General features: G+C 35.1%; 1 protein-coding gene, 1 non-coding gene and 1 pseudogene across 2 annotated transcripts; 1 reads left to right on the top strand and 2 right to left on the bottom strand.

Moving 5' to 3' along the window:
- The first annotated feature begins 6,464 nt into the window (after positions 1–6,464).
- On the top strand, positions 6,465–8,150 carry LOC147292977 (uncharacterized). Its single transcript, XM_086230983.1, has 2 exons — positions 6,465–6,871; positions 7,301–8,150. Exons 1-2 carry the CDS (start codon positions 6,465–6,467, stop codon positions 8,148–8,150), a joined length of 1,257 nt encoding a protein of 418 aa, XP_086087109.1.
- A 10,301-nt stretch (positions 8,151–18,451) lies between these two features.
- Positions 18,452–19,663, bottom strand: LOC147292976 (cytochrome b561 and DOMON domain-containing protein At5g47530 pseudogene; annotated as a pseudogene).
- A 2,614-nt stretch (positions 19,664–22,277) lies between these two features.
- LOC147292975 (signal recognition particle RNA) lies at positions 22,278–22,582 on the bottom strand. Its single transcript, XR_015120971.1, has one exon.
- Positions 22,583–23,977: the final 1,395 nt, after the last annotated feature.

Raw genomic sequence — 23,977 nt, 5'->3', positions numbered from 1 at the left:
GATACAACATTCTTGTACTAGGCTTATAAAGCGTAATGTCAAATTTCATTTTAGCGATGTGGGACAAACTTGTTCAACTGTCTTCTTTTTGCTTATGATATGACTCTAAAGGTCTCTATTTGAAAGCTCAAAATTTAGACTATAATTAATCAATTTGTATGTTTCAATATCAATTTGGAGACTTAAACTTACAATATTGGTGGAGAATCATTAGAATGACTGAATATTCAGGAGTTTGAAGCTTCTTATCCAACCATACATACCTTTGCTTCAAGCCTTCAATAGTCTTCTCAATTTTCTCATTAACAACATTCTGAACTGGATTTGGATTGTGATCAGTCGGTTAAAAATAGAACGGTTGTTAAAAAATTAATTTACCAATGTGAACTAGGAAAAAGAGAAGGGGGGACATTTGATAAAAGTTAAAACCACTCTTGAAATTTTATTTTTTTTAATATTTTCTCATTTTAAAATCCCATGATTCACAGTTTGGTCCATTTTATCAATTATATTTAGACTAAAACCATAAGGGTATTTAAATTTTGACTAAAGTCCAAAATATTGTCCAAATATTTTTATTTCAAAACTAGTCTAATATCATCATAAATTGAAGGGGTTTTTTTTTTAAAGTACAAAATTAAAAAGCCCATGATCGGCTGACCCATTTGCAAAACATGGTGACAGGTCGGTCTGAGTGCTCAGAACTTTCACAGAGCACTCGGTAGGTACTGTTCACCGAGTGCTCGTCAATTTTCACTATTTGAATTGTATAAAATACTCGTGTTATACTGTTACTAATTACCACTGTGCGACAGTGGCAATTTTTGCAGTTCAAAAAAAAAAAAAAAAACAAGGAAGAAGATATAAAGTGGGCTTTATTTGTACAAATTAAACCTATTTATCATTGTAACTTTTTAGGTTAGTTTATTTATCATTTAGGGCTGTAAAATGAACTTTAGAGTAATTTACTTTAAAATTAATGAGATTTAAATTCTAATATTATCCTAATATTATCTTACTATATTATTCTAGTATTATCATATCATATTATCCTAATATTATCACATTATTCTATCTAAACCCCTATACCCTAAATCTAAACCCTAATCCCGTAAGTCTTATTCTTGTGCATGGTTTGTCGGCTTTACGTTAGGTTTTAAGTCAGAGATTTTGAGTGATCTTAAAACCTAATATGCCACATTATACATTCTATACCCTAAACCCTAAATCTCAAACATAATATTACCTAAGCGGAAATTATCTTAAATAATTTTAAATTAAAAAAATATAAAAATTGATATATTTTGAATAGTTGTTTTAATTAAAAAGTGTAAGTATATATAAAAGATGTCCTAATGGAAAAATTAGGACATCTTTAATATTAATTCCTAAAGTTAATATTAATTATCTTAAAATTAATATGAACCAAAATTCCATAATTCTTAAAATTATGGAATATGAGCCAAAATTCCATAATTCCATAATTCTTAAAATTAATATTATTTATCCTAAAATTATCTTTAAAATTCCATAATTCTTAAAATTAATTCATATTAATTATCTTAATTTTAGGAGATAATATGAGCCAAAATTCATAATTAATTAATTTAAAAAATAAAAAAAACCATACTAAAGTGAAAGCACAAAAAAAAAAAAACACCCACCCAAATCCCACCCTTTGCAGATCGATGATCTTCTTCTTCTTCTTCCTGTTATACTCTCATTGTCATCATAATCACTTCACCTACCCCTAGTACGAAATCCAGCTAGCAATCCCAAACTCGGAGCAACTTTTCTTATTTTTCTTCTTCTTCTTCTTCTTCTTCTTCTTCTTCTTTCTGCTAGTTTCTCATCCTCCTCCATCGCCGACCAACCCCCACCCCTCACCGCCGTCGCCTCCCTCACCGACTACCGTTCCCGACGCAACGACATCATCCAAGGTCAGCCAGCGTCATCTCTCTCTATTTGTGTTTGAAATTGTTGTAGATATGTGGAACCCCCAAATTGCGCACATAGAGAGAGAATGAGTGAGTGAGAGAGAGAGAGAAAGAGAGTGTGTGTGTGTGCTGATCATCGGATTGGCGAGGAGATATTGCTGGAAAAGAAGCCCTGCCGATGAAAGTGGGGAAGGGGGAGGGGCTGTGCGGTGTAGGAGTGGTGGGTTCTTTTTTTTTTTTTTTGTCTATCTGAAAATTATTTTAGATTTTTTAGGTGTACTGAGAATCTAGAAGTTTGATGTTGATTTTTTGGATTTTAGTACGTTATTTTATTTTATTTTATTTTACCTCACCCACTAGGCCAACAAGTTCTTGTGAACGTACTTAATCTTCCAATATACATATTTATACACATTTTAGATAATAAAATTAATATTAACCTAGCTATATTTTAGACCCTAAAATATATTTTGTATGATCCTAAACCTATACACTAAGTCTATTATTATATATTAATTACTCTATAATGTACGTGTTATATATACCTAGCTAACATTGTTTATGTATATATAGTTATATACAAACTTATAAACTAGTTAGTAGTTATATCACTACTAGAAAAACATATTTGGGCGACGAAATTTTGGGCGACAAACCTATATTCGTCGCCCAAAGTAATTTTGGGCGACGAACAAGAACATTGGTCGCTCAATGTCATACATATTTGGGCGACGGACTTTGGCCGACGAATAACATGTTCCTCGCCTAAAGTTACTTTGGGCGACGAAATGATCTCGTCGCCTCAACTCACACGCCAAAATATTAATTGAGAAATGCATTCGGTGAGGAATATGCATGTTCCTCGCCCAAAGTACCTTTGGGCGAGGAAAACCTAAATTTGTTGCCCAAAGGTACTTTGGGAGACAAAATATTTCGTCGCCCAAAGTGATTGTGGGCGAGGAATTTGTTCGTCGCCCAAAGGGTCATTCCTTTTTTTTTTTTTTTTGTACAATTATATGTATGTTATTCATACAATGCGATCGTGTTTCCAACAATCCGAACCGTTCAATTTTTAATTCCTTATTGAAAGATCAGCATTGCAAAAAATTAGGATTATTGGAGATGTAAAAGTTATGTAACGGTGCTCGAATGTATGAACGATCAAGAATTTGCTAATACTAATCATTGGAGTGATGAATTCTGATTTGGGCAATTTTTTGCAGGAATGATGTTTGAGTATAAACGAATAAAATGAACGACTCTGATCGTTGAAATTACAATTGTTGAATCGACAAAGTTTCAACGAAAAAACTATAGAATTATACTCTTCAAGTGTATTTGTATGTAGAAGATCACTTTTGTATTGTATTTTTAACGATCCGAACCAATCATTTCTTAGTGCCCCACTCAAAGATCATCCATGCAAAAAATTATCTCAATTGGAGATGTAGAAGTTAGGTTTGGCATTTAGGATGTATGAACGATCTTGATTCTTATAATAATAATCGAACGGGTAGATGAACTCCGATTGAGCCGATTTTTTGCAGGGTTGATCTTTGAGTATGAACGTATATGATGAATGGCTCTGATCGTGATAATCACGTTGTGGTCTTCACAATTATTGAAGCTACAAGGTTTTAACGAAAGAGTTAATAGAATTTTATTCTTCAAGTGCAAAAACCGTTCATTTATATGTACAACCTCATATGTCGATTGTGTTTTCAATGATCCGAACCGTTCATTTATTAGTTTCTCACTCAAAGATTAATCTTGCAGAAAATTAGGTTAATTGGAGATGTAAAAATTTGGTATCGGAGCTCGAATGTAGGAATGATCGTTTTGTAATAATGGTTTGGGCAAGGAACTTAACATTTCATTGCCCAAAGGGACCTTGGGCGACGAATTTATAATTTGTAGTTCCTCGCCCAAAGTACTAATACTTTTTTGTTTACAATTTTATATATGTAATAGCATACGATACGATTGTATTTCCAAAGATCAGAACCATTCATTTTTTAATTTCCCACTCAAGGATCATCCCTGCAAAAAATTAGCTCAATCGGAGATGTAAAAGTTAGGTAACGGTGGTTGAACTTATGAACGATCGTGAATTTTTTAATATTAATCGAAGGAGGAGATGAATTCTGATTTAGCCGATTTTTTGCAGGGATGATCTTCCAAAATAAACGAATAAAATGAACGGTTCCGATCGTTAAAATCACATTGTAGTCTTCACAAACTATTGAATCACCAAAATTTCTACAAAAAAATTAATAGAATTATACTCTTCAAGTGTATTTATATGTAGAAACTCAGATTTCTATTATGTTTTTAAGAATCCGAACCGATTATTGGCTAGTCCCCCACTCAAAGATCATCCATACAAAAAATTATCTCAATCGGAGAAGTAGAAGTTAGGTTTAGCATTTAGTGTGTATGAAAGATCATGGTTTTTATAATCATAATCGAACGGCTAGATGAACTCTGATTGAGCGGATTTTTTGCAGGGATGATCTTTGCGTATGAACATAGATGATGAACGACTATAATTGTTGTAATGACGTTATTGTCTTCACAATTATTGAATCGACAAGGTTTGAACGAAATAGTTAATAGAATTTTATTATTTAAGTGTAAAATCCACTGATTTATATGTAGAACCTTATATGTCGATTGTGTTTTTAACGATCTGAACCGTTCATTTATTAGTTTCCCACTCAAAGATCATTCCTCTAAAAAATTAGGTCAATTGGAGATCTAGAAGTTTGGTATTGGACCTCGAACGTATGAACGATCGTGGTTCATACCAAAAATCAACTTTGGGCGACGAACGGTGCGTCGCCCAAATTCTGAAATTGTGGCGGGATGAAACGGTGCCCTAAAGTTAACGACTTTGAGCGACGAACATGATTCCGTCGCCCAAAGGCTTTTTGGGCGACGAAATAATGAATTCCTCGCCTAAAGGTTCTTTGGGCGACGGAATCATGTTCGTCGCCCAAAGTCGTTCAATCTAACCCAGTTCTGGGTTCACTTCACACTTCACACTTCACTCACTCTCACTCCCTCTCAGCTCTCGCCGCGCTTCTCCTTGCTCTCGGCTGCCGCCTCTTCCCTTCTCCTCCCTTCTCCTTCCCCCGAAACCCAAAACCCTCCTCCCTCCTCCCTGCTTCCGAAAACCCAACCCCCAGAAATCCACCCCCTCCAACCGAAAACCCACCCACTCCTCCTCCCTCCTCCCGAAAACCCACCCCCCATCGGAGACCCACTCCCCCAAAACCCACCTTAATTCCCCCCGAAACCCACCCCCCCACCCCCCCGAAACCCACCCTCCCCCGAAAACACACCCCACTCAAACCCAATCCCCCCCCCCCCCCCGCCCACCCGAAACCAACTCACCGAAACACAAGGTAATTTTTTTTTTCAATTTATGTTATTTTAATTAAGTTTTGTTATTTTCTGTTTTTTATGTTTTCTAATATTGTGGATTTTGCTTTTGTAGGATTGGACAATTTGCACTTGTTGTGGATTTTGCATAAATTGGTTGTGAAATTTCTGATTTTAGTGTTAATTAGTTAATGTTGTGGTTTTTTTTAATTTAGTGGTTTGGTTGTGAAATCTGAATTTAGATTGATGTTGGGCAAATATTTAACAATGATTTATTTTTTTGGTGAAGGAAGGATAATGTTGCATTTGTTGTGAAGGATAATTGCATTTTTGGTGAGGTATGTGTTTAATCTATCTTTTAGTTAAGTTTTAGTATTTAATGTTTCATATATAATTGTATTAAACTTTTTTAGTGAATTAGTTTGTATGTTAAAATTAATTATAAAATTGATTAGTTAGTTTGTATGTTCTTAAATGCTAAAATTTAATAGTTTGTTTGTATGCTTATATGTATATTGTTAGATTAATTATAGTTTAGTTTGTATGTTACATTTAATTTAGTTGTAATTGCAAAATTCCCGATGACGTAGTCCAGCACTCTTCGAGTACTGGGTTAGGTCATGTGGCACGAATCGCCTGTGCGAAGTTATCAGTCGATAACTTTGTACATTCAACTAGTCGTGCGAAGTTATCAGTGAATAACTTTGTACACTAAACTTAAATTCACCTTAGACCCGTTCGAGAGTCTGTTGGACGCGCGCATGGACGCTGGGCGTGACTGCGCTCCAATATGATTCTTGAATTGTCCAAATTACCCATGGATAGTTTGGGAGTGCACAATTATGTGTTGTGGTTAGCGGTTCATGTGACGTGGTTTTGATTTGAGAAAATTTTGGCAACATCTCCCTATGTGTTCTTCGAGTGCATACCAGATATTTGTTTTAAATATCTACGTCGTGCACTTGGAGAACCATAGGGAGTTGCTGCCAAAATTTTCCCAGATCGAAACTATGTCGTGCGAGCCAACAACCACGACACATATGTGCATTCTCGAATGGGATAGGGCCCTTACCAGAGGCATAAGGAGACGAAGAAGGGTGACAAATCTTTTTCTAATTGTCGTGTAATATGAAAACAGGCATCATGGACCGACAGTGGATACGTAATACGAATCGTGTTAATGATGAATATTTGTATGGGATCGAGTTATTTATTCAAGTTGCACAGGAACATGTCAATGCTCAGAATAATATAAAGTGTCTGTGCCGGAATTGTAACAACACTTTATGGAAGACAGTGCGTGAAGTCAGAATTCATTTGGTGAAATATGGGATGTCACACAACTATACGACATGGTATTATCATGGTGAACCGAGAGTTTATGCTTCGACTTCCTCGGATGCTCGAACAATTCTGCAGCCTACTGAATCTGTTGGTGATGATAATGAACAAGTGATGGGCATAATAAACGATGCTTATCCATATGCATCGCTTGATCACGAAGTCAATCAGGATGATACAGAGAGCGATAATATGGATGAAGATGATGGGTTGTCCGAAGTCCAAAGAGAAGAGTTTGATAAGTACGAGAGATTATTGAAACAAGCTCAGCGGGAATTGTACTCTGGTTGTGAAGAGTTCTCAGTGCTAACTGCTGTTGTGGAGTTAATGCATTAGAAAGTACTTAATCAACATTCGAATCGAAGTTATGATCAGTTGATGGGGATTTTGAAACGAATGCTTCCAAAGAACAATCATATACCTGAAACCCATTATCTTGCAAATAAGGTGTTGAAAGATCTCGGTTTGGGATATGAAAAGATTCATGCATGCAAGAATGATTGTGTATTGTTTTACAAAGAACACCAAGGGAAGGATAAATGCCCTGTGTGCAATGAGCCGAGATATAAACACAAGTCTGTAGAGAGAAAGAAACAGATTTCGCAAAAGGTGTTGCGTTATTTCCCACTTAAGCCAAGATTGCAACGATTGTACATGTTGATACATACTGCAAGTGACATGAGATGGCACAAAGATAAGCGGGTTGAGGATGATGTGATGAGACATCCTGCAGACAGAAGCGCATGGAAAGAATTTGACAAGATATATCCGGATTTTGCAGCAGATCCACGAAATGTCAGATTAGGACTTGCTACTGATGGATTTAATCCATTCGAAAATATGAGCACATCTTACAGCACTTGGCCAGTGGTCGTGGTTCCTTATAATTTGCCTCCCTGGAAATGCATGAAAAAAGAATTCACAATTATGACGCTATTAATTCTGGGACCGCAATCCCCTGGCAAGGAGATCGATGTATATTTGCGGCCGTTGATTGATGAGCTAAAAGAATTATGGCAAAATGGTGTGCTGACATATTATAAGTCCACCGGAACAATGTTTTCCTTGCATGCGGCAGTCATGTGGACAATAAATGATTTCCCAACTTATGGGAATCTATCAAGCTGGAGCACCAAGGGTTATATGGCATGTCCTACTTGTAATAAAGATATAACTTCCGCTTGGCACAGTGGTAAAGTATGTTATATGGGCCACCGAAGATGGTTGTCGATGGATCATAAATGGCGTCACAGTAAGGAGGCCTTTGACGGAAAAAAGGAGATGGGCGTGAAACCTAAAGAATTATCTGGTGATGACATCTTGAGGCAGTTGAATAACTTAGAATTTGGCCGGATTGGTAAACATTCCTCTAACAAAGAACGAAATATGCCAAGGTCACCTGCACATCTAAATTGGACGAACAAGTCGATATTCTTCGAGTTGGAGTATTGGTCCAAGTTGAAAATCAGGCACAATCTCGAAGTTTGAGGTGTACTGAGAATCTAGAAGTTTGATGTTGATTTTTTGGATTTTTGTACGCTATTTTATTTTATTTTATTTTTTACCTCACCCACTAGGCCAACAAGTTCTTGTGAACGTACTTAATCTTCCAATGTACATATTTATACACATTATAGATAATAAAATTAATATTAACCTAGCTATATTTTAGACCCTAAAATATATTTTGTATGATCCTAAACCTATACACTAAGTCTATTATTATATATTACTTACTCTATAATGTTATATATACCTAGCTAACATTGTTTATGTATATATAGTTATATACAAACTTATAAACTAGTTAGTAGTTATATAAAGTTATAAGCTTAAATTGTTAATACCCTAATCCTACCAAACCCTAACTGCCCAAAGGCCCCAAACCCCAATCAACCATTTCTTTCCAATTACCCAAAGGCCCTAAACCCTGTTTTTTTTTTTTTTTTTGTTTTTTTTTTTCCTCTCCAATTGACTAAAGGCCCCAAACCCCAATCTCCCAAACCCCAATCATCCATAAACCTTTTTTTTTTTTTCTCTCTCCTCAGTTCGGCGTCACGCAAGCGAGCTAGGCGGCGAGACCACCACCAAACTCTCCCTCTATTCCTCCTCTCCCTCCCCATGGTGTTCTCTCTCCCATATCTCTTCTTACTCCTCCATCCTTGATCACCTCTCTGGCTCTAATACTTGGTGAGTTGAATTATGTGATACAATTTATATTGCTAATTCGATGCAGTGATCCTTTAAAATCCACACTTTTACATTTTATTCCAAACACTTATGTTCCTAATTATTTTGAAACTTATTTAAGTTTTTTGTATCTAACCCTAACATATTTAGCTTGAAGTTTCATAAAGAATGTTTCAGATTGTTTAAGAATGCCTCTTACGTTAATTTTGGTATTCTATTTAATGGTTTATAATAATTAAAGTTTGATGTTATATTTACTGAAACTCTTTTGACTCTGCATCTCAATGTTGGAACTAAACATAGCTTAATAGATTCAAATTCCTTATTCTTGTGGCATTATTGACTGGGTCTTAATCTAGAGAAAAGTTGAAAAGATTCATAAGGAATGGGGGTTGTTTCGAACTTGGATTTTATTAATCTCGGTGTGTGTATGTGAATTGTATTATGGAAAACAAACCAAACACATGCACCAAGAAATGTGCCATAAGAAATTTAGAGCTTCTTGAATGATTCATACAGACTTTTGTGAACCTTTTTATGATTCATCTTATTGTGATTTTTATGAAAAATATGATGATTTAGGTCAATGTTTTGGTTTCCTTTCCAAACTCTTGGAAATAGTATGTAATGTACACCCAACTATTATGGATATATATGGTTAGGATTACCTATATCATTGTGAATGCAAGCTCTTCAGACCACTACATATGTATTAAACTGAGTTAAAGTAGTTCAAAACCTCTTTTTGAACTATGGATACGAAGGAAACTTAGTTTAAGGTAATTGCATATCAGGGTCGCACAACAGAAGTAATAATATAATATGTATGAAAAGAAATTGGATTTTTGAACGACTACTAGTTACTTTATTGGTTTATATTCAGAAAGAAGACATTGATTACAAAGAGACCTTCTCTTCTGAAGCTAAGAAGGACTCATTGGGGATCGTTATGGCATTGGTGGCTCAATATGATTTATATTTGCATCAAATGAATGTGAAAACCATTTTTTGAGTGGGAGTTTAGAATAAGAAGTCTACAAAGATATTTGAAGGCTCCCCATTGATAGAAAGAAACGTGTTATCTGTACACTAAGAATTCAATATACGAACTTAAACAAGCTTCCCAAAAAATATATAGTATCTTAAGTTCAATGATATCCTAATTGCCTTTAGTTTTAATGAAGACAGTTAATCTGTGATATTCTAGAGATTAGTGGGAGTAAGTTTATATTTATTATTATGTATATGGATAATATTTTGCTTGCTAGTAATTGTCTTGATTTCTCTCTATTAACTTTGAATTGATGAGAGGCAACTAATTAAAGTGATAGGAATTGAAATATTCCATAACTGATCACATGGATACTCATGTTTGCCTTAGAAAGCATATTGAAACAAGTTTTAATTTTGAGAGATTCGGTAAGGAAAATGTTCATTCAATGTTGCTCTAGTTTAGGAAAGGGATAGGTTTAGCCTTATGCAATCTCTTAAAGATCAACTGGAACATATGAACATAGGAACGATCCCTTATGCATCTAATGTAGGAATTTTGGCATGCTTTAAGGTCACAATTCATGAATTGGAGTTGCGAAATTTATCTTAGGACTTAGTGTTTATGATCCTATTACCAAGTCACTGAGAATTTATTTTGATACCGAAACTGTCATTTTCTTCAAGAGCGACAGGTATTTTAAGGATGCTACACATAATAGAATTAAAATAACGGGTGTCTATACGGACAAAGCTTATGTTGCAAACCTATTAAGGGAAAGGGTTATGACCAAAGACGCTTAATGAACATGTTGAAATGATTGGTCTTGGTTGTGATTTATATTATAATAATTCTTTTAATTCTATTGTTTGCGTAATGTTTTGTAACGACCCGACTCCCAAGTCTTATTTTTTTAAAATAAAAATTTAATCTTATTGAACAGACTTTATTGAAATTTTGGATGGGAATTCTAGTATTTAGAGGGGCATTTTAAAAATTCAAATTTGTGGCCTTTAAGCTCGAGACGGCTAACTAGAAACTCGAGTGTCCAAATTAACGCGTAGGCGAAAACGGTGTTCTAATTGGAAATTTTGTGGGAAGTGTAGAGATTTTTCTAGAAAAGGGATTTGAGTAATTTCAAAAACCCAAACACCTTAATTAAATCAGCCCCCTCTCTCTCTCTCTCCATTTTTCCTTCTCTCTCCCACAACCCCTACCCGCAACCACCAGCTGCCACAGCCACCACCATAGACCACCGACAAGCCTTCCCCGACTCCGACCACCTCCCCCGAGCCCACTCTCTCTCTTTCTCCTGATTCTTCTCTCTCTCTCTCTCCCTGTGTTCTTTCTCTCTCTCCGGCAACCCACCCTGCGCACACCACACATCGACCAGCCACCACCACAACCAGCCAGCGTCGACCTTCTCCGACCACCTAGACTTGCCAGCGACCTTCCCTTTTGGCCGAACAGCTCAGCCTGGCCTTCCTCCTCGCTGGGCAACTCCCCTGCACGCAGAAATTCCAGCTGCAACCCCCCTCTATCTCCCCGGATTTCAACCACCTCTGGCCTCCATCCAACTTATTTTCAGGTGACACTACCGAGGTGCATGACGATCCGATGGAGAATCGGAGCTATATTTCTCACTGTGAATGGACTTTTATTTTTGAAAATGTTTATGAAAGTTTATAATTTAATTTATACTTGTTTTCTAGTTATTCTTTAATTTGGTTGTTTAATCCTTAATGAGTTATGAAAATTGCATAATTTTAATTATTTTATGATGTCGATTTTAACTGAGGAATTGATGTTTAGATGTGAAGTGTTTGGCTTTTAAAACCATACACAAGTGATCGTTTTAGCATAATTTTTATTTGTTGATTTTTCTTGAACGAGGGGTTCTTCGTCGCCCAAAGTCTTGGGCGTCATGGCTTGGGCGACCAAACTCTCGACGAATACATTTCGTCACCCAAAACATTGGGTGACGAAAATCAACTTTGGAAGAGGAACGACATTCGTCGCCCAAACTCTTTTTTCTTGTAATGATAGGTTCTCATCTTCATCATCATCATCTTTACTTTCAGAAAAATTTGCTTAGTTAGTGGCCTTGAATCTGCAATCTTTTTCAAGATACCCAAATTTCTTACTATAAATTGCATTTGGGTTTTCCACGATGCCAACAGCTAGCAATAGAGTGATTTGGTTTATTGCAAATTTTGCAAGGAGGTTTATTGTAATCAGAAGTCATACATCTGTCATTTTTAGTTTCTTCTTCCCTGCTGACGTCTCCCTTTTTCCATCTTCTTTGATCTCCAAACTGTTGGTTACCCTTTGGATTTTCTTTCTTGTAGAACTTATGTGGCTTAAAAGTGAGCTTCGTTTGGAAAGCACTTTCAACAACTTGGTCATTTCGTCTAAGTCTTCTCTGCTGATCATGAGACTTTAGAGAGCCCATCAATTGTTCAACTGATAAAGTGGTGATATCCTTGGATTCTTCTATTGCAGCAACAACAATGGGGTCATACTTTTCAGGCAAGCTGATTAGTATTTTCTCAGCTACCTTCTAGTCTGAGATTGCTTCACCAAATGTTTTTATTTGATTGACAACTTCACTTACTCTTGATGAGTAATCTTTGATGCATTCAGATTCACTCATCTTGAGATTTTCGAATTCCCTGTGCAAAGTCTGAAGCCTTACAGTTCTTGCCTTGGCATCTCCTTGAAACTCTCGTTCTAAGATCTCCCATGCTTCCTTTGCGGTTTGAGCTGTTGTGATTCCTGGAAAAATGTTTGAGGTGACTCCGTTTTGAATTTTTGAGAGAGCTTTAGCATCATTCATCACATCTGCTTCATACATTTCTATTTGTTGCTTTGTAAGTTCGGCTTCATTTGCTAGTTCATTAAAGCCTTTCTCAACAATGCTCCAAACTCCTTTTGACCGAAGCAAAGTCCTCATTTTTACTCTCCAAAAATCATAGTTTTCTCCTCCAAAGATGGGAAGAAAAGAGAAAGAAACTGATCCGCCTTCTTTTGAAGACATATCCTACGATGTAGCTTGTTATTCTCCCAGTATGATTGAAAGAACTTGCTCTGGTACCAATTTGTTGGATGAGGAATGAAAATAAGAAACAAAACATGAGATTTATGTAGAAAAATTATGCATAGAACACAAAGGTTTGAGTTGCTACAGTAGAGCTCTTGAGTGTTTGATTAATTAGCTTACTGACTATTACATCTAATATAAATATAAAAGCATATAGCTCTAGAGATTTCTTTACAAGAAAGCTGAAAGGACTTTGCCTAGGAATTCTAAAGATGAGCCATGCATTGTCTGCTCCAGCTAACATGGCTGCTACCATAAATATAAATGTTTTAAAAAGTCACTTAGAGTGCATTAATTCCAACATGCACTTGGTTTGCTCTGGCCGCCATGAGTTTTCCAGTTTCATCATGGATCACGACTCCGACACTTCGGACACCTGACTAGGTCGTAGCTGCTCCATCCACATTAACTTTCACCCAACCCGACGGCGGGCACACCCACCTCGGAGTGGTTGACGGTGAATTCGAGCATACTTCTCTTTTGTTAGCCTCCTTGAAATCATGCGCTAGAACTCCCACGTTATTGATCAATTCTTATTTCTTATAAATTTGTGGGATCCTCATATTCTTTATATAACCCTTCTTACAATCTTCTTGTTCATTAGGTCATTGCAGAGAGCACTTGACAGAGGACTATATCTTCTTCTCTATGGTAACACATCTGGATCGATCTCCTAGTGGGAAACCAGTGTGGCATTTTTCGGAAAACGTTTATGAGTCTAAGGAGACATTGCGGAAGGTAATGGCTGGTATATGATTCCATATATTTCTGTTTCTTCTCCTTATTCTTCCATATAAATCCCATGAATTTTCAGTGTGCAGAATTTGCATTAAATTAAATCTGTCCTAGGAGATCTGTCCCACACATATTTTGTTGGAAATGCTCCTATGGCCCATACGGCTATACAGTCAACACACAATGTGCCAGACTCTCCATCTTTTAAGGTATGCTTTTGGAAATCTATTTTTCTGTCTTATACTGGCTTCAGCCCATAACTATTAAATGTCTATTTGTTGCTGCCTATGATTCCTATTATCAAATACAAAATATTAAGGACTGCTTCCTCTTTTCTTTTTCTTTTTTCTTTTTTTGAAATTTAATGTAATTTTTTTTTCATTTTCCCCCTTTTGTCAGCAATTCTTTTTCAAGTCTCAAGTGATTGCAACCAATAAATTGAAAATTGGGAAGTGTGAGGATTTTGTTTGGGTGACCAAGGATGAAGTGATTGAATATTTACCTGAGAAAGCTGAATTTCTCAACAAGATGATCATAAGCTGTTGCAACACATGTAATACATATTTTTTTTTTTTGCTTAATATTTTTGCAATTCAGTCAAAAGAATTAGGAGTGGCTCTTGATTGAAGAGTTAAAGCTGACACAGAATCTTAGGCTGGGATACATACAAAGTAAAGGGATTTTGTTACCATGATATATCAAGCGTTCAGTAAGATTTGCATGGGCTAAGGTCCTCTTGCAACTAATGAACTAGACAATATATATGATAAAATAAAGAATTACTGTAGAAGTCCTTTCTATTTCATGTCTTTGTAGCATTTTTTTTTTCTTTTTTTCCAAGTTTTGAAAGGATAAAGATGTTGCAGCCTGAATATGTGATCTCCTATTCCCTTGACTATTTTGGTGGCACCCTTTCACTAGACTTTATGAGAAGAAAATGCTTGGCTCCTTATTAAAATCTATTCTAGAATAGTGCAACATCATTAATCAAATCATATTCTATTTTCCTTGAGTTTTCCCTTTGTTATTCATGTCCTTATATTCCTTGTTTTGAAATGCTTTTTGATTTTTTAATTAACTTTCATTTTCTGAGGTTAATGTCTAAAATTAGACTTCGACTTACTAATTTTGCAAATAGTATTGCAGCATAAAGGGAGGGACTGTGTCTGCCCGAGTGATATGGCCAAAACCGTAATTTCCTACTTGGAGAAGAAGGGTATCTGCACTCTGCAGGCTTGATAGCAGAAAACAAGTGGAACTTGGGAAAGGAGGTTGATATGTATTCATTGTGTGATTATTTTGTAATGGAATTAATTTTACTTGTGGATTAAAACATTCTTTTAGATTAATGTGAATTTAAAGCAAATGCGTGGAGTTTTTACTTGAGCCCCAGAGATTATGACATAGACACTGGGTGTTAGGCGTGGTAGGAAAATTCGCGGAATGGAAGCGGGTCGTGTTCGTGACCTCAGCGCCTCCTCGTTTTCGTCTCAGCCATCTACAGAATTCGTCAACCTGTCCATTGAAGTGCAGCTGTTAAGGGGTCAGCTAGAAGAATCGAGAGTGGCATATGCACAACAGACGAGTAAGCTAGGTGCATCAGATGAAGCATATGTTCGACCAGTTGACCAAGATCGTACCTGGGTTTGTGCTGCCACCGAACATTGACCAGTGCATGCCAGCCTCCTCTACCAGTGCCAATGATGTTACTGCACTAGGGGGCCATTAGTGATTGTTTGTACCGATTGTATTTGAATATATATTAAATTGTTGTTACTTTGTATAGATATTTTGATATATAAATTTATTAATTTTGTGTTATATAGTTTTTGAATAAAGATTTTTAAAAAAAATATTAAATTTAAATGTATAATCTAAATAAAAAATAAATATGTTTAGGCAACGAAATTGTTCGTCGCCTAAACATACTTTGGGAGAGGAAATTAATGGTTCCGATTGTTCGTCGCCTAAACATTCTTTGCGCGAGGAACCATTAATTTCCTCTCCCAAATTAAGTATGTTTACACGACAAAAAATTCCCCCGCTTAAACATGCTTCGGAAGAGGAACAATAATTTCGTCACCCAAAATATATTTAGGCGACGAACACTTCCGTCACCTAAACATATTTTGGGCGACGGACATGTGATTTGTCGCCCAAAGTTACCTAGCAGACGAACCAAATTCGTCGTCCCAGATATCTTTGGGAGACAAAATTGACATGTTTATCGCCCAAAGTCTTGGCGTCATGGCCGGCTTGGGCGACCAAACTCTCGACGAAAATCAACTTTGGGAGAGGAACGAGGTTAGTTGCCCAAACTCTTTTTCTTATAGTGACACTAGCTAGCATGGTGAAACAAACATGGCCACAATGTGCCAGACTCTACATCTTTTAAGGTATGTTTTTGGAAATCTATTTTTCTATCTTGTACTGGCTTTTAGCCCATAACTATTAAATGTTTATTTCTTGCTGCCTATGATTCCTACTATCAAATACAAAATATTAAGGACTGCTTCCTCTTTTTTTTTATTTTTTTTATTTCCCCTTTTGTCAGCAATTCTTTTTCAAGTCTCAAGTGATTCCAACCAACAAATTGAAAATTCGGAAGTGTGAGGATTCTTTTTAATTTGATTTAACTTTTTTGCTGCATTGAAGCTGTTCCCTATGGTTCTTTCATTTAGATGTGCTATTTTTCCATGTAATTTGTCCTCTTTTTCTTCCTCAATAATATATATGTATTTACTTACTGAAATTGTTGCTGTTGATTTCTGATTATATATATGTTTTCTTACCACAGTCGATCTCTTGTAGCTTCATTTATGCGAATGTGTTTATTCCACCATACACACTTTTCTTCATCCGATTGTGCATACAGATACCTTGGGTATCTTTTTTCGTGTAAGGCTGGAAGACAAAAGATTATATATATATTTGTCTGATTGGTTTTTGAGTTTTATTGTGTAACTGGAAACTTGATAGTCTGATTTTATTGTGAAATTTTTGTAGACATGTCCAGTATGGCAGTATGAATCTGTGATATACAAATAAGTTATTAAAGCTGATCAGTATGGTTTTGGTTAATCTGGTTTATTTTTGTTTTATATTTATGATAATAGCTGAAAGATATGAACTTGGGATACAAAGTAGAGGGATTTTGTTAATTACCATGATATATCAAGCGTTCGGTCAGATTTGCATGGGCTAAGGTCCTCAGGCAACTAATCAACTTGACTATATATATGATAAAATAAGAATTACTGTAGAAGTCCTTTCTTTTTCATGTCTTTGTAGCATTCTTTTTTTCCAAGTTTTGAAAGGATAAGATGTTGTAGCCTGAATATGTGATCTCCTATTCCCTTCACTACTTTGGTGGCACCCGTTCACTAGACTTTATTAGAAGAAAATGCTTGGCTCCTTATTAAAATCTATTCTAAAATAGTGCAACATTACTAATCAAATCAAATTCTATTAGCCTTGAGTTTTTCCTTTGGAATTTAAATTGTCTCCGCAATAAATTTACAGAAATAAGTGGAGATGTTACTTAATTGAACCACAGAGATTTTACTTGTCATAACATCAAATTGAAAAGTAGCATGTTTTTCTGTGAATGGCCATTGAAATTTAAATTGTCTCCGCAATAAATTTACAGAAATAAATTTATAGAAAAAAGTGGTATATTTGGAAGTTAAGTAAAAATTTAAAAACAAATACAAATATTAAAAAAAAACCTCCTAGGGCCCACCCACCCAAAGGGCCTCCAACTTCTAAGTTGGGCTTTTTAATTAAAAAAAACAAAAAACAAAATTTTTTTGACTATTCCTACTTTTAGTGTAGGCCTCCTTCATTTATTGACTATTCCTCTAATCATTTTTCTTCTCTAACTATTCCTTGTTGACTATTCATTCCTCTTCGTCACTCTCATTCTCACAGTCCAGGGCCTCTTTCATTCATTTGACTATTCCTCTTAGTTGCTTTCAACTTTGCCTCCTTTAATTAATATCGAGGAGTAAGGAAGCTCTCTAATTTGATAACAAAGGTTTGTTAGCAGAGAATTTGGAATATAGATTGCCAAGAAGCTTGTTACTTGCAGCCTAAATCTCGCTACATGTATTAGTTATCTTTAAAACTAACTCCAGCTTTTGTGTACTTAAAGATTTTCAATTAATTCCTTGGCAAAAAAAAAAAGATTTTCAATTAATTCAATTCAGTTCTATTTTTTAAATTTCTCTTACTAAATTGATGGGTATCAAGTTAGAAATTGCTTATTGATTTTTTGGTCAATTAATTTTAGTTATTGAATGGGCAAAGGGCCTCAAATTTTTTTCTCGCCCAGGGCCACCTAAATCCTTGAACCGGCCCTGGTAGACATGTCCAATATAACAATATGAATCTGTGATATACAAACAAGTTATTAAAGCTGATCAATATGGTTTTGGTTAATCTGCTTTATTTTAGTTTTTTATATATGATAATAGCTAAAAGATATGAACTTGGGATACATACAAAGTAGAGGGATTTTGTTACCGTGATATATCAAGCGTTCAAAGATTTTACTTGTCATAACATCAAATTGAAAAGTAGCATGCTTGTGTGTGAATGGCCATTGAAATTTAAATTGTCTCCGCAATAAATTTACAGAAATAAGTGGTATATATATTTGGAAGTTAAGTAAAAAGTTAAAAACAAATACAAATATTAATCATGTTTAAGTGGTGATCGATTCTACTTTAAGCTAGAATAGTAAAACAGTAAAGAAAGAAAATATATATATCTCTAGACATAAATCTCCGGTGGTGCAGTAACATCATCACCCATCTTCGTTGCACGTATTTCCTGCCGTGTCTTCTTCTCTACATCTCTCATTTTCCACCCGAAAAACCAGTTGTAAATTTTAATTGCTTCCAAGCCTGCAGCAATGCACCCCAGAACTCCAATAATCAAAATATAACCAAGTTTCCACATCTTTTCTGGTTCCAATATATCAAACCCTTTAAAGATATTTATTATGCCGAGGATGATTGTTGCATAACCAAAGGCATAGTGAAACAACTCCCAGATGAATCTGTTCTTGTGGTCTTTCTTGGGCCTAAACAAACTACCTACAAGGACTTGAATTATAGCAAGACATAAGAGAGTGCAACCTATGCATCCGTGGGGTTTGTATAGAATTCTCGAAAACTTAAGTCGACCGAGAAAAATCCCCGTCCCCCAGCCAGCAAACCCGACAAGAAAACTGATAAACTGACATGCTCTATGAAGATAGAACCAAAGCGGATCTGCTACTCTAAATTCTTTGACATACCTTGCTATAATGATCCCAACAGGCATAAGTATACCCCAACTGATTGTATTAATAATTCCATGGGCATATTGCAACTTAGATTTTGTTCCGGGTCTACTTGCTTTAATCTGTCCAGAAATAAAGTCTAGAGTTCCAAATGATTTGACGTTTGGTCCTGACAGTGAATGCATTGTTGGTGTGTTTCTGGACAACAGTCCTTCCTGCCAAACATGGTTCACAATGCTGACATTGTTTGGCAGCCCTATGGTGGCAAATATAGTGATTTGGCTATTCTCATAGGTTGCAGAGACATCATGTACAGGAAAGCTGAGATTTCCTTGCTCCAACAGAGTCACATCGCTTCTAATGGGTGATGCATAAACCGACATGCTTCCGTCGGTTCTTCGAAAAGCAACGATGGCTTGTGAACCCACCATGCCTGTTGAGGTTGGATTAATAGCCCACGCAATCCATCTCGATTCGCCAACCACGGTTTGTCTGAAAGCAACATCAACCGTTCCTGTTGATGGATAGAAATTCCAGTGTAGGGTCGAATTCAAGACTGGTAGGTCATTGCAAGCAGCAAAGGTTTTCTTGTTTGGGAATTTGTGGGTAGTGCAGGGTTGTGGTTGTGAAGTGATTGAGATAAAAAACGAGCTGAGAATGAGGGAAAGAAAGAAGAGAGGCCTCAAAATCCTTGCCATGATGGGATGGAGAGCTTTCACACGCACTAACACATGCAGTACGCAAAGAGAGAAGAGAAATTTGTTTGTGAGTTGAAACTTGAAAGCTAGGGCTGGCTATACTTATATGGAAAAGTTTAATTCCCGTTTAGGGCTGGCTATTCCATTCTGAACTGGATTTGGATTGTGATCAGTCGGTTAAAAATAGAACGGTTGTTAAAAAATTAATTTACCAGTGTGAACTAGGAAAAAGATAAAGGGAGACATTTGTTAAAAGTTAAAACCACTCTTGAAGAGAATTTTTTTAATATTTTCTCATTTTAAAATCCCATGATTTACAGTTTGGTCTATTTTATCAATTATATTTAGACTAAAACCATAAGGGTATTTAAATTTTGACTAAAGTCCAAAATATTGTCCAAATATTTTTATTTCAAAACTACTCTAATATCATCATAAATTGAAGGGGTTTTTTTTTTTTTAAAGTGCAAAATCAAAAAGCCCATGATCGGGCGACCCATTTGCAAAACATGGTGATAGGTCGGTCTGAGTGCTAGAAACTTTCATCGAGCACTCGGTACTGTTCACCGAGTGCTCGTCAATTTTCACTCTTTGAATTGTATAAAACACTCGTGTTATACTGTTACTAATTACCACTGTGCAACAGTGACAATTTTTCTAGTTAAAAAAAAAAAAAAAACAAGGAAGAAGATATAAAGTGGGGTTTATTTGTACAAATTGAACTTATTTATCATTGTAACTTTTTAGGTGAGTTTGTTTACCATTTGGGCCTTTAAAATGAACTTTAGAGTAATTTACTTTAAAATTAATGAGATTTAAATTCTAATATTATCTTATTATATTATTCTAGTATTATCATATTATATTATCCTAATATTATCACTTTATCCTATCTAAAACCCTATACCCTAAATCTAAACCCTAATCCCGTAAGTCTTATTCTTGTGCATGGTTTGTCGGCTTTACGTTAGGTTTTAAGTCAAAGATTTTGGGTGATCTTAAAACCTAATATGCCACATTATACACTCTATAACCTAAACCCTAAATCTAAAACATAATATTACCTAAGCGGAAATTATCTTAAATAATTTTAAATTAAAAAATATAAAAATTGATATATTTTGAATAGTTGTTTTAATTAAAAAGTGTAAGTATTAAAGATGTCCTAATGGAAAAATTAGGACATCTTTAATATTAATTCCTAAAATTAATATGAACCAAAATTCCATAATTCTTAAAATTATGGAATATGAGCCAAAATTCCAAAATTCTTAAAATTAATTCATATTAATTATCTTAATTTTAGGAGATAATATGAGCCAAAATTCAAAAAAGCGACATATATGTGGGTCCATTTTTTGAACTTTAGCCTAAAAAAATGGATTTCAGTACAAATAAAAAAAGCTATATGGTTTTAGTCCAAAAGACACTCCAAAATTGAACTTACACCTAATTTTCTCTTTTTATTTATAAATCTCAATTTAAAGTTATCAAATAAGTTAATTTGAGCGTACAAGATATCTCTTTTATTGGTTGTAACCTCACATCTAAAAAATAGAATACAATCAGGAGGCTTGGGCCTCACCAAGCCCAATCTATCCTCTTCCAGGCTACAAGGAATACAATCAGGAGGTCTGGGCCTCACCCGCTCATGGTAACCATAACCCCAAATACCACCTCTGATTAGAAAAAGAAAAAAATTAGAGTTTAGTAATTCTAACATTTCTTATTTGAAAAAAAACCTTATGATTTTGTTTTTTTTTTTTTTCAAATAAAGCCCTTTGACCATTGCCTTGTCAAATAAATATGTCATTATTTTTTTATTTTTTGAGGGTATAGGGATACGAGTTCACCTCATATCTTAATAGAGTATAGAATGAGTATAGAATGAGTTTTGTGGAGTCCAAAATCTCAAAGTTAAAACCTAATATAAAACTGACAAACCAGGGCTTAAGGAAGAAGTAAAAATGCACTGCTGAACACTGGAAAATGGCTGCCGAGCGCTCGGCATCTAGTGTGTGTGAAAAAAATAGAAACTAATGGACCAATATTATGTAACATGAAATAGTTACAATATTATGAGACTTTAGTTAGAATTTTAAAAGCCATAAGACTGTCGATAAATTATAAAATTAAAAGGCCTAAATTTTGAATGATCATATAAAGTTTTTCTAGTTAAATAACCATTCAAATATTAAATTATCTCGATCAAAACAAAACTGAATGAATAGCGTTCAAAATCCTTAGCACTTCCAACCAAAATAAAAACAAACTGTCGCAACATAAGCTCATTGGCATTAAAACAAAACAAGTTGCCTAATCTTTCGAAGACTATTGAAGGCTTGAAGGCTATTGAAGCCTTCGAAACAAGCAAAATGTTCAGTTCCCAAATAATAATTTTCAAGAACACACTTTGATTAAGCACTAAAATCTACACGAAATTCTCACTATCTTACCCATCAGAAAGCCAAAAATCCACTTACCCATAAGAAATAGAAGACACACTTTGATTAACCACTAAAATCTACACGAAATTTTCATTATCTTACCCATCAGAAAGCCAAAAATCCACTTACGAAATGGAAGGTTGTTTTTGCTGAGAAGCAAAATAAAAAAAGGTGTTGGTCCAATTGGCAGAGCCCGGCAGACCATGATGGGTCAGGGTGGCACCGACCCGTTATCCTTCCACTGCAAAGAGCGGGAGGTAATCGTTGCTCTGTGAAGCCAGCCTCACGCTGTGCCCTCCACTCTAGAAGCCGTGTGACCCGAGCCTTCGCCCAAGCCACAAAGCTCAACCCCTCGCTTGGAATGGGCGGGCCAGATTGAAGCCACACCAAACCCGACCAGCAAATGCTGAGTCAATGTCCCAACACCTCAATGCCCCCACTTGGGTTACAAGCTTGCGTTGCTAAGCTCGGCGATACAACATTCTTGTACTAGGCTTATAAAGCGTAATGTCAAATTTCATTTTAGCGATGTGGGACAAACTTGTTCAACTGTCTTCTTTTTGCTTATGATATGACTCTAAAGGTCTCTATTTGAAAGCTCAAAATTTAGACTATAATTAATCAATTTGTATGTTTCAATATCAATTTGGAGACTTAAACTTACAATATTGGTGGAGAATCATTAGAATGACTGAATATTCAGGAGTTTGAAGCTTCTTATCCAACCATACATACCTTTGCTTCAAGCCTTCAATAGTCTTCTCAATTTTCTCATTAACAACATTCTGAACTGGATTTGGATTGTGATCAGTCGGTTAAAAATAGAACGGTTGTTAAAAAATTAATTTACCAATGTGAACTAGGAAAACGAGAAGGGGGGACATTTGTTAAAAGTTAAAACCACTCTTGAAATTTTTTTTTTTTTAATATTTTCTCATTTTAAAATCCCATGATTCACAGTTTGGTCCATTTTATCAATTATATTTAGACTAAAACCATAAGGGTATTTAAATTTGGGTTTTTTTTTTTTAAAGTCCATTTTTTAAAATTTACTATTCATCCGGCCCAAAACGCTACAGTGAAATACTGTAGCGGCCCACTTTTAAAAACTCGGTGCTACAGTAACAGCGCTACAGTGACGCCGTTACTGTAGCGCTACAGTATTTTTTAAAATTCCATTTTTTCCTTTCTTTATTATTATTTTTTTCATTTCAATGCCAAATGGTACATAACTACATAAACTAATCCAAAAATATATATAATTTAGATATTTTTCATTTCATAAACATGTTAAATAATAACTAATATAAAATAAAAAAAAATCAAGATGAGGCATTCATAATCTTTTACGTTTTAATAGTAAATATAATTGTTACTATCGAATAGTAACAATCACCTATTGCTACTGTCGAGCAGTGGCAATCAAGTATTATCATTATTTGATAGTAACAATCACTTATTGCTACTTTCTGGCAGTGACAATCCGGTATTGTTATTATTTGAAGTAACAATCACCTATTGCTACTGTCTGATAGTAACAATCACATATTGCTACTGTTTGACAGTAACAATCACCTATTGAAGATAACTAATATATTTTGTTACTGTCATACAATAACAATCACCAAAATTCAGACCATAGAAAATCACAAAATTCAGAGAGTAACAATCACCTGATTGCTAATTTGTTACTATCACACAGTAACAATCACCTAATTGCTACTGTCACAGTGACAATTATTATTTATTGCCACTATCGAACAATGATTATTCTCACTGTGCTAAAAAAAACCCATAAACAATATATATATACAAATCTTATGTATTTTTCGAACATAAACACATAAAAAACAAAAATCTTTGTCTT

This window comes from Dryas octopetala, chromosome 2 (genome assembly GCF_963921425.1).
Source record: "Dryas octopetala chromosome 2, drDryOcto1.1, whole genome shotgun sequence".
Classification (NCBI taxonomy): domain Eukaryota; kingdom Viridiplantae; phylum Streptophyta; class Magnoliopsida; order Rosales; family Rosaceae; genus Dryas; species Dryas octopetala.
This window is presented reverse-complemented; position numbering and strand designations above follow the sequence as displayed.